Source organism: Bos indicus, chromosome 2 (genome assembly GCF_029378745.1).
Source record: "Bos indicus isolate NIAB-ARS_2022 breed Sahiwal x Tharparkar chromosome 2, NIAB-ARS_B.indTharparkar_mat_pri_1.0, whole genome shotgun sequence".
Lineage (NCBI taxonomy): Eukaryota > Metazoa > Chordata > Mammalia > Artiodactyla > Bovidae > Bos > Bos indicus.
The window spans coordinates 71,696,678-71,710,247 of NC_091761.1; the positions used below are offsets into that span (position 1 = coordinate 71,696,678).

Here is a 13,570-nt window from a genome sequence, read left to right on the forward strand (position 1 = left end):
GTATTCTTGTCTGGACAATCCCATGCATGGAGGAGCCTGGTGGGTTACAGTTACAGTCCACGGGGTCGCAAGGAGTCGGACACGACTGAGCGACTTCGCTTTTCACTTTCCAGTATTCTTGCCTGGAAAATTCCATGGACTGAGGAGCCTGGCGGGATACAGTCCATGGGGTCGCAAAGAGTCCGACGCGACCGAAGCGATTTAGCACGCACGCACGCATCCCTAGTGCCTAAGGAGAACCACGAATAGTGCTGAATTTTACTATCGGTGACATTCACTTTCTCTTTTTCCTGCCAGCTCTGAAGGCCTACGAGGGCTCTTTATGCCCCGTTTATCCGTGGTATCGCCACTCTCCAGAATACATCCTGGCCCATCTCAGGCACTTCCCTGAATTCTCCGTACACAGAAAGGATGCAACGTTCCCTGTTAAGCAGAAATATCCTGTTTCCTGCCGCTACCTTACTGTTCTTCTCGTCTCCAGAATACAGCCCGGCAAGTAAATATTTGCTGACTGAAATTTAATTTGTTGAAGGGCTGACAGCATGTCCTAGCGGTACCTGACGCCGGATTCCGTCTGCAGGGTAAGCCGCCTCTGTGACAGGACTAACGTGGGGGTGCAGCGAGCCGGACCCTCAGGAGACCCGACTTTGGCAGCGCCCCTTTAAACCTGCGGTCAGCTCTCGAACCAGGTCGGCATCGCCGCTTTAACCCGAGCATCGCCCCGCCCTGCCATTTCCGGGGCGGTGTCATTGCCCATTTAAGAATGGCGTGCCCCGCCTCTGGGGCGGAGCTTAGGGGCTTTAAGGGAGGGGCGGTTGCGGCTGGGGTCCGCCGGGATTAGTGCGGTGGGCTCGCCTCTGGCCGCCATTTCTCAGCGTTTCCCCGGAGCCGCCCCCTCGCCTCCTCGCGAGGCCCTCTCCCCTCGAGTGGCTTCGAGTGGTCGCCGCCAGGTAAGCGCGCCACCCGCCTGGCTCCTCACGCCCTCCTCGCCTGCACCGGGTCTGCGGCCTCGCCGGGGACCCTCAGGCCGCCCGGCGCTTCGAGGTCGGCAGCCGAACATGTCCCGCGAGGGGCGGGCGGGCGGCGGCCGAGGGGCCGGCGCGGAGGGAAGGAGGGAGGCCGGACGGGCGTCCACCTGCGGGCGGACGTGGCCGCTCCGGGACGTACCGAGGACTGGTAGCGAGCGCGCTGGGCTGACGCGCACTGGAGGCAGACCAGCAGGTGTCCGGGATCGGGGGTAGGGGTGTGAGGGCTCCGGGACCCGCTTTCCCCTGCGCCCCGCGGCCGGGCCAAATGCGTGGCTCCTGGGGTCGGCTTCATTAGTACCAGCCTTTGTGGTTCTGCTGTCTGACCAGCAATAGCCGAGTCTTTTACACCTTTTGGCTACGTTTTCATATCAAGTGTGTTTTTCAGAGTTAGGGAAAAGTTTCCTTTCATTCCATTTCTGTCCTGTAACAGGTTGCTGAATCTGACACAGTGGATTGTTTGTACATAAGCTAGTTTGCAGGTTTTCTTCTTTAGGTAAAGTTCACTAGGAAACCATATGTGTGATTAATTGTTGAATTAGTCCCTTGCAGATACTTTCTGTTTTGGGATGACTAGGATGAAGGGTGTTAATATCCTGATGGTGTTCGCTGTAGGTTGGCTTATAGCTTTGTCAGAAAGCAAGCACTGGAGACAGGGTTTTAGAACGACCCAGGGTGTTCTTATGGAGAAGGAAATGGCAACCCACTCCAGTATTCTTGCCTGGAGAATCCCAGGGCCAGAGGAGCCTGGTGGGCTGCCGTCTCTGGGGTCGCACAGAGTCGGACACGACTGAAGCGACTTAGCAGCAGTAGGGTATTCTTAACTTGATGCAAGTAGTATTTCCTTGGGGTGGGGGTAGCAATTGTTTATCAAACGTTGCGTCCACCAGTCGCAGGAGAGTGTATACATGTCACGACAAACTTTTGAATTTTAGGTATGTATGAAAAAGTTAATTTAGGTGGTAAATGGATGACTTCGGTTTGCAGTTTCCCACTTAAACTCTTCCTAGTTCATAGCTGAAAAGTCAGGCGTAAGAGATTCAATACTATTTTAAAAAATATGTGTGTGTGTGTGTATATATACACCTACCATCCAAAAATTCCATTGTGTCATTTCAGGCAAGCTCCTTATTGAGCGCCTGATACGCATATTGCAGTGCCTACTGGGTCACCGTGGGGAACGAGTCAGACGAGGTCTCTCCTTGCGTCTTGGTGGGGCAAATACCCAGTAAAATACAAGTTGGTATCTTAAGGGTTACAAAGAGCACGCTAGGGGTACTAAAAGGAGACCCTGATTTAGAAAGCAGGGAATGATTTTCTGAGGAAAAGATATTTCAGCCAGAAATCTGAAGATGGCCATGTGAAGTGGGAGGCGGGGGTTAGGGTGGGGGTGGGGGGGTTGGGCAGCGGGGGGGAGTTGAAGGGGAAGGGGCATTCCAGAAAGCTGGAGCAGCTTAGGCGGAAAAAAGGGCCCCAGTTGAAAGACGCTTGGGCTGAGTGGAAGAGTTACTAGAGCGGAGCGAGCTGAGAGGAGTGGGCGCCGGAAGGGTCGGGGCGGAGGAGGAGCTGGAGCCGGGAGCAAGGCAGTTAAAGATTGTTAAGAGGAATCTGATTGGTGATTGCTTAAATCCACTGCTGTGGCTTGGTGAAGGGTGCTGGGAGTGGGGGCGGGGTGGGGAAAAGTGAATGTGGCAAAGCTTTTAAAAACAATAAATTAAAAAAATAAACTTCTAACATATTAATATATTCTTATTACAGAAAAGTTAAATACTCCACACGACCCTTTCTAGAGATAGCCTCATTTAAGTGTGTCCTAATGCTTTGTTTTGTGTGTGTGTATATATATAAAGTGTCTGTGTCAGCTGTATTTTATAAAAACAGCTGTGTTGTATGCCATTGGATGAACCGTTATTTAACTATTTGCGTGTTGGTAGAGGCATTTAACATTTTCTTAATTATGCCCTGAAAATTCTTGTTTCTGTGGCTTGAAGCGCATATGGGACATTTCTTTTTAGGATATCCTACCAGAAATAGAATTGCTGTGTGAAAGGGTGTGTGTGAACGTCATTGTTTTTCACATATCCTTTTCAATACTGGATATCTAGAGTCTTTTAAATGACAGACAGTGTCTTACATTTTTAATTTGGATTTCCTCGGTTACTGCTGAGGTTGCACATCTTTGTAAGAGTATTTCTTTATTGCATGTCTTCTTTTAGAGCTTGTTTCTTCATATCGTGTCCATTTTCTCTCTTCTGGGTTGTTTATCTTAACTATGTGTGATAGTTCTTTATTAAACTGCATGTTAATCCTTCAAAAATTTTTTTTGCAGAAAACAATTTAACAGCCCATCACCCTAATATGTTTGTTTTTTCCTAGTACTTCTTTTACTTCTCTAGCGCATCTGAAATTTGTTTTCATATTTTTTTAATTAAAAAACTTGTTTGTGGCATTGAGTTTCAAAATACATAGATATTAAATAAGAAAGAAGTTGTATTTTTCCTTAGCAAGTTAACTCTACTTGTATAATGAATCTTATTTTTAAGATGTAGGATGAGGTGAAATAAAACTGGTCTTATAATTCATTTACTTCCTAGGAATCACAAAGTTGTAGTGCATTTTGAGCATTTGTTCCCTTAAAAAAGCTTTTTTTATTATGGAAAAATTCAACATATACAGAAGTAGTCAGAAGAATATTATTAGTTTCTGTGTACCCATCAGCTTCAACAGTTGATGGCCAGTAATCTGGTCAGTTTGTCTCATCTCTTCCCACTTAACTCCCTTCCTTGTATTATTTTGATGTGAGTCCTAGAAATCATATCATTTCTTCTATAAATGTTTCAGTATGTATTTTTAAAAGAGTAAGATTATTCTTAAAAAATGTATTTTTAATGCCACTATTTTATCCAAAAGAAAATTGGCAGTACTTCCTTGAGTATCATAAACAATCCACTTGGTGTTCAGATGTGTATGTGTATAATTTGTGTCCTTAGAAAGTTCAGATGACAACTGTCATGGTTTTGCAAGATTATCTAATTACATAGGAGTATTCATACTTGTAAACTGAGGTTGTAATTCTCAATTTATAGCTACTGAATTGTTTTTAAAATGTTTTTAATTTAATATTTCAGCTTTTATTTTTATCATGTTTACAAATGCATTTAGTTTAAAATATCAGCTGGTTATGCAAGACTTCTTATAAGTTTTATATATATAATAGTAAATGTATGATTGAAAAAATATTTTAGTTTGAGATAATTTTAGACTTATGTCAAAGTTACAGTAGTACAGAATTCCCATGTATCTTTCACCTAGCTTCTCTCATTGACAACATCTTATAACTTAAGAAGAATCTAATATAAGTCCACACTTTGTGATTATCTCTGAATCTGTAGTTTCCTTTGTATCTCTCTTTTTTTTAATCCGCTTGCTGTTTATTTCTTGAATATGCTGAATTAAGTTTTAAAAAACAAATTCATCATGTATGTTTTATGATTGTATTTTTACTCAGCATCTTTTTAGCTGTGGTGTTTGATAATTTCTTTCTTATTTCTGCAATGTGAGTTTTGCATAAAAGACCAAAATTTGGAGTCAGAAAATCAGAGTTTGAGCCCCTGTCTTCACTACTAAATAATGGACCTGGTCAATGGTTTAATTTCTGTGACTTTTAGTGTGCTTATCAAAATAAGACAATATTTTTAGGGAGTTTTTCTGAGTACCAATGGAGATTGTTTACTCCAATCTCCAAAGTAAACATTTGTTGATTTGATGATGAAATGTACTAAGTGGCTAACTATTCAAAGTAGGAATTGTATCCTTCAGGAGCTTATAGTAAAGGGGACAGGCATGTAAATGAATAATTAAAATGTGATTAGTTAGACAAAAATATTTTCGGGGTTCAGTGAAAGTGTTTTGGGACTGACTAACTCTTTAGATGTCAGAGAATGTTGCTCAGGGGAGATACAGGTAGAGTTAAGTTAAAAGGAACAGGTAGGGATCCTCTGACATAAGGGGGTTAGAAGCCTTAGGGTGACAAGTATAGCCTTTTGTAGGCAGCTGAAATAAGACTGGCTAGCAAGGTCCAAAGGGAGCATTGTCCACGGGAAAAGAAGCCTGCGGAGGATGTAAACTGAAACACTATCCGAAATTTTAGCTATTTCTTTAAGGTATAAACAGATGAATGTACAAATGACAAGTATGGTGGCTTTGCCAGTTCACCTAATTACGCTGGAAGGTGGCTGGGCTGGTAAAGAATCCACCTGCAATGCAGGAGACCTGGGTTCGATCCCTGGGTTGGAAAGATCCTCTGAAGAAGGGGACGGCTACCCACTCCAGCATTCTGGCCTGTAGAATGTCATGAGGTTCATGGGGAGGCAGAGTCGGACATGACTGAATGACTTTCACTTACATCCTTACTTGTAATGTGTGTATAGTAATCTTTATAGATACTTATGTTTTCATGTAATAGCATTTATTTTTAAATTAGCTTTTATTTTTATCAAGTTTATCTAGTGGTAAGAGTCATCTGATACGAAGTCTTCTTCCAAAAAAGAGCATTTTCCTGAATTTTTCTTCCTCCTTAAGGCAACCACTTTCATATTTTAAATAATAAGCTCATTGCTGCTTCTTGATTTTTAGTTTCACGTAGTTTCATGACCTACCTATTGAATTCCTACCAGGCAAGATGAGGATTAACTCTGTGTTTACCCTTACCTGTATTAGCCACCTCCTCTGAGTTATCGTTACTTTATACTTACGGTTAGATCAGTATTAATGTTAATATATTATGACATAATTATTAGCTGAGTCATAAAGTGCACTGTGATTATTTCCCTCTCTGCACAACTTGTTTTCTCTGTTATTTATTTCTTGGCTTAGTTACATGTACTTATTTTTCTCAAACTCTTCTTAGTTTTGGAAGTTAAACTGTAGATTAGCAAGGTAGTTTTTATGATGTTTTCATTTTATATGTGCTGTATTTAACCTCTTAATTTTGATTAACTTTAATGTTCTTAATGGAGATAAAGTAGCATTAATTTGACATTGTAAACAATTGTTTATATTATGTAGCAGCTTAAAGTCTGTAAGTAATAGTAGAATATGTGATAAAAACTTTCATTTGAATTATATTTGTATTTTAGCTAAAATAGGTGATCATTTTTGTGTTAGTACTATAAATGGGGAGAGAAGGAATGAAACTTCTTAGGATTGTTGTTACTATCAAAGGGCACCTTAGTGTATGGCATCGTATCCTAGTGTTTGTAAAGGTATATGACTGTTGTACACATAATTTATTGACCCGAAAGACCCGATGAACTTAATAAATGTTTACCCCTCTCTTGGCAGATTAGCTCCTTACAACATAGTCCAGAAAGCTTAAAATTGCTGTGAGCTCAGTGCCGTGAGCTCTATTTTTTGTTCAGGTCTTTAAAGTCGCCAGTTTTAATTTTTTTCAAATTTACTTGACCAGGTGTTTTTTTTAATAACATATCTCTAATGGCCACAGAACTTTACTAAACTACGCCATCTGTCTGAGAGCAGACTGCAGGAGAACACTGACCCCTTTTTTCTCTTGGTTCCGCAGTGACAAGATGTTGAGCTTCTTCCGCAGGACGCTCGGGCGCCGCTCGATGCGCAAACAGGCCGAGAAGGACCGGCTCCGTGAGGCCCAGCGCGCGGCCACGCACATCCCTGCGGCTGGGGACGCGCGGGCCGTGATCACCTGCCGGGTGTCCCTTCTGGATGGGACCGACGTCAGCGTGGACTTGCCGGTACAGAGGGCGGGCTGCCTTGTGTGTTCGTCCTGAGGTCACTTGCTTCTTCTGAGCTGGTACCTTCCCGGGGGCCAAGTTCATACCAGCTGGTGCGATCAGGCGCCGAGGTGCACAGGTGCCTGGATCAGGTGGCCTGAGATACCGGGAGGGATAGTAAATGCTTCGCTGGAATTAGTGGCAGCTAACCGGAACTTTCAGATGTCAGGGCAGTGGCTGACTGAGTCCTCTGTGTGTGTTTGTGTGTTTTTTGGGATGGCGTTATGCAGTGTGCTTTCTGGGGAGTTCTCACAGTCCTGGTTGAGCAGTTTTATTAAAGCAGTGAGACTGTTTGGGAAGAATAATGATACTTACAGGGGTCCCTTAAGACTCATCGTTCTCTGAACTTTTTTGTAATTTTCAAAACACTTTCCATTCCTTTCCTTTCCTTAGTACTTTCTCCACCCTTGGGTGTGCTTGTAGAAATTTTAATGGAATGAAGTAAGGAAAAGGACTTTGTTGATATCCCTCAGCTCTGACGGCCCATCTCTTTCTTCCTAAAGTAGTTTGCAGGATGTTTTTTCCATACACAGTAATCTTTATTTCAAGATTGGATGTTGTAATTATATTCAGATTTGGGGTTTTTTTTTTTTTTTTTTGCAGTTATGAGTAATCATAACTCAGTGTGAAACAATCCAGTGTATTTGAAAGGACTTCACTTATTCCTAGCAGGTCTTTTTCTGAGGGAGGAGAGGTAGCTGTATGGTTTGGGGAGAAGTAGAGTTTCTTTCTGAGCTGTTTGCTAATACCAAATCTTTTTCTCATGCCTTTGTCCTGTATAAAAAGGTTTACATAACTAAGCTGTAAAATGTGTGATTTGAGGTGTCATTGAATGTTCTAGTATCTTCCCTCCCCATAGATTCTTTTTAGTACACACTCCTTCACCCAGAATGCAATTTTTAAAAAATCCTTTGTATGAGGTGATGGCTTGGGTGCTGCTATAATATATAGTCCAATAAGTTCTGGAAGACCTTCAACTCACAGAGTGAGAGGTTAAGGAATTGGATGACTTGTTTTAATGAATATTCTGATTAATTGAATAATTTAGAATGTACTAGTATATATCTTTTACGTTTTAAAAATATGACATATGATAAAATTACTCTTAAGACACAGGATATCTTGAAATGTTTTGAAGTCATGTTTATGAGTATTTATTATATTTATACATGGCTCAGTCACTCAGTCATCTCCTGACTTTGCAGCCCCATGAACTGTAGCCCACCAGGCTTCACTTGTCTGGAGTTTTCCAGGCAAGAATACTGGAGTGGGTTGCCATTTCCTACTCCAGGGGATCTTCCCGACCCAGAGATTGAACCCACGTCTTTTATGTCCCCTGCATTGGCAGTATTGTCCAGTATTTCAATATGTGATACTTTGTGAGGATAGTTTGCATATTCATTTATTTGACAAGTATCCTAAGAATTTTATGTCCTAGTCTGTTAAAATATTCTTAGGTATGTGGCATAAAACTTGAGATTACTATATAAGAGAGTGGAAAGAAGTCTATTACCCAGTGTTTGAAGTAAGTCTCAAGTTTGCTGATGGAGAAAAAGATACTAGGAAAGTAGAATTTGGAAAGGAGTTTTTTAAAAAGGCAGAGTATTGTGGAGGAGAAAACAGCACTAGGTTTTAAAGTGGTGGAATAAGCGGCTAGTGACTGGTATGGAATGGTTTCCTTTGCTTGGCGTGCTCAGTAAGGGCCTGTGATGCTTGATTAAGGCCCGAAATGTTAGCCAGCCTCTCTCATGCAGACAATTGTAGTGAAAGAGCCAAGAGTTTTAGATTTGACTCTTTGTGGAAGTAGAATAGTTGCCTTTTCAGCTCTGCAGTGCAGGTGAAACCCTAGAGTTAGTAAACTCTAGATGCTTGTGTGGATATAAAGTGGACATATTCTCCCTCCCCCTTGCCGCAGCTAAACTGCTTTCCTGAAGAAAAAGGCTAGAGGAATAGTGATTTCTGGGAAGAAGAGTCTTTATCTTTTTCTTAATTTAGCTTTTCAACCATTAATTTTGGAAATTGAATGAAGCACATGCTTATTTCCCATTGGGGTTAGCATCAGTATTGATCGTGATCTGTCAGCATGGAACTCAGATAATTGCCCAGGCAATCGATAAGGGATTACCTGTAATTAAGTACAGAAATCTAGGTCTATTCAATTTTCAATTCAATTCAGTCGCTCAGTCATGTCCGACTCTTTGCGATCCCATGAACCGCAGCATGCCAGGCCTCCGTTTCCATCACCAACTCCCAGAGTCCACCCAAACCCATGTCCATTGAGTCAGTGATCTATACTCTTCAAATTAATATATACTGGTAGTAATGGTCATTTTCTTTCTTCAGTTCTCCTTTCCTCTCAGAATTGGAGGAGGGATTTAAATAGCTTCTACTTTTCTTTTTGAAGGAATTAATGCCTTTTAGTAAATGATGAAGGCATCAGGTAGAAATTCCTAATTATCCCTGACTTTTAAACTTTCTCTTTGAAAATGCCACAGTATGTCCTTTGATTTATGAGCTTAGAATTGGTTAGTAAACAGCTTGTCTTGTAAAACTCTGCTTTTCCTGAGTTTTAAATTAATAGGAAATATTTGATTAACCATTACATAATAATTTTTATATATCTACTGGTACAGATGCTGAAGTCTTTAAATTATATAGACCATTATATCTTAAAATAAATGAAAAACACCCCGTGTTCACTAATTGTTCACTAATGTTAACTAAGACTTAACATTATTAAGATGGCAGTACCCCCAAAACTTTACAGATTCAATATAATCTCCAAAGGAATATCAGCTGATTTATTTGTGGAGATAGACAAGCTGATTTTAAAATTCATGTGCAATTGCAGGGGACTGGAATAGCCAAAACAATATTGAAAAAGAACAAAGTAGTAAGACTTATATGTCCCAATTTCAAGATTTACTATAAAGCAGTAGTAATCTAGATGGTGTGGTTTGCTGTTGCAAGGAGCAATGGAACACAATAGACAATCCAGATATAAACCCACACATCTATGGTCAGTTGAATTTTGATAGGCTACCAGAGCCATTCAGTGCAGGGAAAAAGGAAAGTCTTTTCAACAGCCTTTTGTATGTGAGTAACACACACAAAAGAATGAAGATGGACCCTTAACTCCTACATATACAAAAATTAACTCAGAATGGGTCAAAGTCCTAAACACAAGACTATAAAAGTCTTAGGGGGAAATATAGGAATAAATCTTCATGACCTTGGATTTCATACTAGTTTCTTGGATAATGACACCAAAAACATGAACAATAAGAGTAAATAAATTGAACTTTATCAGAATTATAACCTTTGTGCCTTAAAGGACACCATCAAGAGAGTGAAAAGACTGTTAGATAATGAGAGGAAGTATTTGAAAATTATATATCTAATAAGTAGCTGGAATATGTGGAGAGTTGTTAGAACTCAATAATAAAAAAGACAACCCAATTTAAAAATGGCCAAAGGATCTGAGTAGACCTTCCTCCAAATAGAATATATGCAAATGAACAACAAGCACATGAAATGCTCGACATTAGTTGTCAGAGAAATGCAAATAAAAACCATACTATTTCATACCAACTAGGAACGCTAGAATAAAAATGTCAGATAATACCAAGTGTTGGGGAAGTAGAGAAATCTGAACCCTCTTGTATGTTTCAATAGGAATGTTAACGTGGTCCAGCTGCTCTGAAAAACACTCTGGCAGTTTCTCAAATGACTAAACGTAGTTACCATGTGATTCAGCAATTTCATTTCTAGGCATATGCCCAAGAGACTTGAAAACATGTTTACATAAAAACTTGTACACAGATATCCATAGCAGCATTATTCTGGATAACCAAAAGGTAGAGACAACCAGCTACCTGTCAGCAGACCAGTGGACTAACAAAATATGTTACATCTGTAAATAGAATACTGCTGGACCACCAAGGAAATAGGACTGATAGCTTCTACATGGTACGTGCTACATAGGTGAACTTTGAAATCACTATGCTGGGTGAAAGAAGCCAGTGACAAAAGATCACACACTGTGTGATTCCATTCATGTAAAAGTCCAGAATAGAGAAATCCAAAAGGGGGAAAAATTACATTAGAGGTTTCCTGGGGTAGAAGGGTGAGAGAATGGTGAAAAGGGTAGTTAGGCCCATAGCTGAAGGTTATGAGGTTTCTTTTTGAGGTGATGAAGATTTTCTTTTTTTTTTTTTTTTTTTGAGCTATTTTTTTTTAATTTTTTTTTATTTTTAAACTTTACATAATTGTATTAGTTTTGCCAAATATCAAAATGAATCCACCACAGGTATACATGTGTTCCCCATCCTGAACCCTCCTCCCTCCACCCTCCCCATACCATCCCTCTGGGTCGTCCCAGTGCACTAGCCCCAAGCATCCAGTATCGTGCATCGAACCTGGACTGGCAACTCGTTTCTTACATGATATTTTACATGTTACAATGTCATTCTCCCAAATCTTCCCACCCTCTCCCTCTCCCACAGAGTCCATAAGACTGTTCTATACATCAGTGTCTCTTTTGCTGTCTCGTACACAGGGTTATTGTTACCATATTACTCAGCCATTAAAAAGAATACATTTGAATCAATTCTAATGAGGTGGATGAAACTGGAGCCTATTATACAGAGTGAAGTAAGCCAGAAGGAAAAACATAAATACAGTATTCTAACGCATATATATGGAATTTAGGAAGATTTTCTAAAATTAGTTTGACTGTGTCTTTGAATTGTATACTTAAAAAAATATTTGTTAGGCTATGCCAGGTCTTAATACAGCGTATGGGATCTAGTTCCCTGACCAGGTATTGAACCTGGGCCTCCTGCATTGGGAGCACAGCGTCTTAGCCACTGGACCACCAGGGAAGTCCTGAATTGTATAGTTTTAATGGGTAAATGATGTTGTTCAGTTGCTAAGTCGTGTCTGACTTTTTGTGACCCCATGGATTGCAGCATTCCAGGCTTCCCTGTCCTTCACTATCTCCCAGAGTTTGCTCAAACTCATTCCATTGAGTCAGTGATGCCATCCACACATCTCATCTTCTGTTGCCCCCTTCTCCGCCTTCCCTCAGTCTTTATCAGCATCAGGATCTTTTCCAGTGAGTTGGCTCTTCACATTAGGTGGCCAAAGTATTGGAACTTCAGTTTCAGCATCAGTCCTTCCAATGAATATATTCAGGGTTGATTTCCTTTAGGATTGACTGGTTTGATCACCTTGCTGTCCAAGGGACTCTGAAGAATCTTCTCCAGCACCATAGTTTGAAAGCATCAATTCTGCAGCACGCAGCCTTTTTTATGGTCCAGCTCTTACATCCGTACATGCCTACTTAGAAAAATCCATAGCTTTGACTATACGGACCTTTGTCAGCAAAGTAATATCTCTGCTTTTTAATACACTGTCTAGGTTTATCATAGCTTGTCTTCTAAGGAGCAAGAGTCTTTGAATTTCATGGCTGTGGTCACCATCCTCAGTGATTTTGGAGCCCAAGAAAATAAGTCTCACTGCTTCCACTTTTTCCTCTCCTGTTTGCCATGAAGTGATGGAACCAGATGCCATGATCTTAGTTTTTTGGATGTTGAGTTTTAAGCCAGCTTTTTCACTCTTCTCTTTCACATTCATCAAGAGGCTCTTTAGTTCGTATTCACTTTATGCCATTAGGATGGTATCATCTGCATATCTGAGGTTGTTGATATTTCTCCTGGCAATCTTGCTTCCAGCTTGTGATTCATCCACCACAGCATTTTGCATGATGCACTCTGCATGTAAGTCAAATAAGCGAGTTGACAATATACAGTTTTGTCATAAATGATCTGATATGTGATTTATATCTCAAAGCTGTTTAAGAAAAAGAACGCATAGATTTTTTTTTTTGTATACTTATGTTTTATTCCACTTAAGGTTTTTCAATAGTTAAGGAACATGATAAAGATGATACATAGCTTTGATTTAGAAGTGATATGGTTGATTTATTACAGGGAAGAGAAGCAAGAGACTAAAGTGTTAGTCACTCAGTCGTGTCTGACTCTTTGCAACCCCATAGCCTATAGCCTGCCTGACTCCTCTGTCCATGGAATTCTCCAGGCAAGAATACTGGAGTGGATAGCTATTCCCTTCTCCAGGGGATCTTCCAGACCCAGGGATTGAACCCGGGTCTCCTGCATTGCAGGCAGATTCTTTACTGTCTGAGCCACCAGAGAAGCCCCTGTACAGTAATAAAGACATAAGATAATGGGGCTGCAGACTAATTGTGGCTGTGAGTTTGCAGTGGAAGAAATGTGTTGTATGTGTATATGGGAGGAGGAGAATGAAGATTAGAAATGAGCAAAATATAATTCAAACTCTGGTGTAGAGGGTAATGTTGATTTGTGTGGAAGATCATGAAAGGGTAGTCGGGCTGTCCTGGAAATAAGGGGTGAAGTGGGGAAAAGAGCTTCAGTGGGATGTGTTTAGAAGCCATGTTTAGAAGGCTTAAAGGAATTATTGGGGACTGTTTTATTTTTTGGATGTTTTATAGTCCTTTGTACCTATTGGGTGCTTAATAAATAAATATTGTTTGTGTGTGAGGAAATGCATGAAGGGAAAATGAGGGGTTGGAGAATGGGGAAAAACGAGATTTGGGAGTAAAAGGAAGACAGGAAAACAACACAGTAAAAGGAAGACAGAACACAGCAGGTAGAGTATGGCTGCACGGGGAGATCTGGGTTTGTTTATGTGGATTTA

The 13,570-nt window shown here is 40.7% G+C and overlaps 1 protein-coding gene and 1 non-coding gene across 5 annotated transcripts in view; one reads left to right on the plus strand and one right to left on the minus strand.

The window, feature by feature from the left end:
- The first annotated feature begins 784 nt into the window (after positions 1-784).
- EPB41L5 (erythrocyte membrane protein band 4.1 like 5) overlaps positions 785-13,570 on the plus strand; it is a 169,233-nt gene continuing 156,447 nt past the window's right edge. For 2 of the 4 annotated variants that reach the window (XM_019973958.2, XM_019973967.2), the window contains exons 1-2: positions 785-950; positions 6,607-6,793. In XM_019973958.2, coding sequence (XP_019829517.1) covers positions 6,614-6,793 — 180 coding nt within the window. In that variant the 5' untranslated portion in view covers positions 785-950; positions 6,607-6,613. The remainder of the gene's footprint in view (positions 951-6,606; positions 6,794-13,570) is intronic. The other 2 variants (XM_019973976.2, XM_070768966.1) reach the window with 2 other exon arrangements.
- Positions 11,643-11,715, minus strand: TRNAG-CCC (transfer RNA glycine (anticodon CCC)). Its single transcript has one exon. It is a non-coding gene; the product is annotated as a tRNA-Gly (tRNA).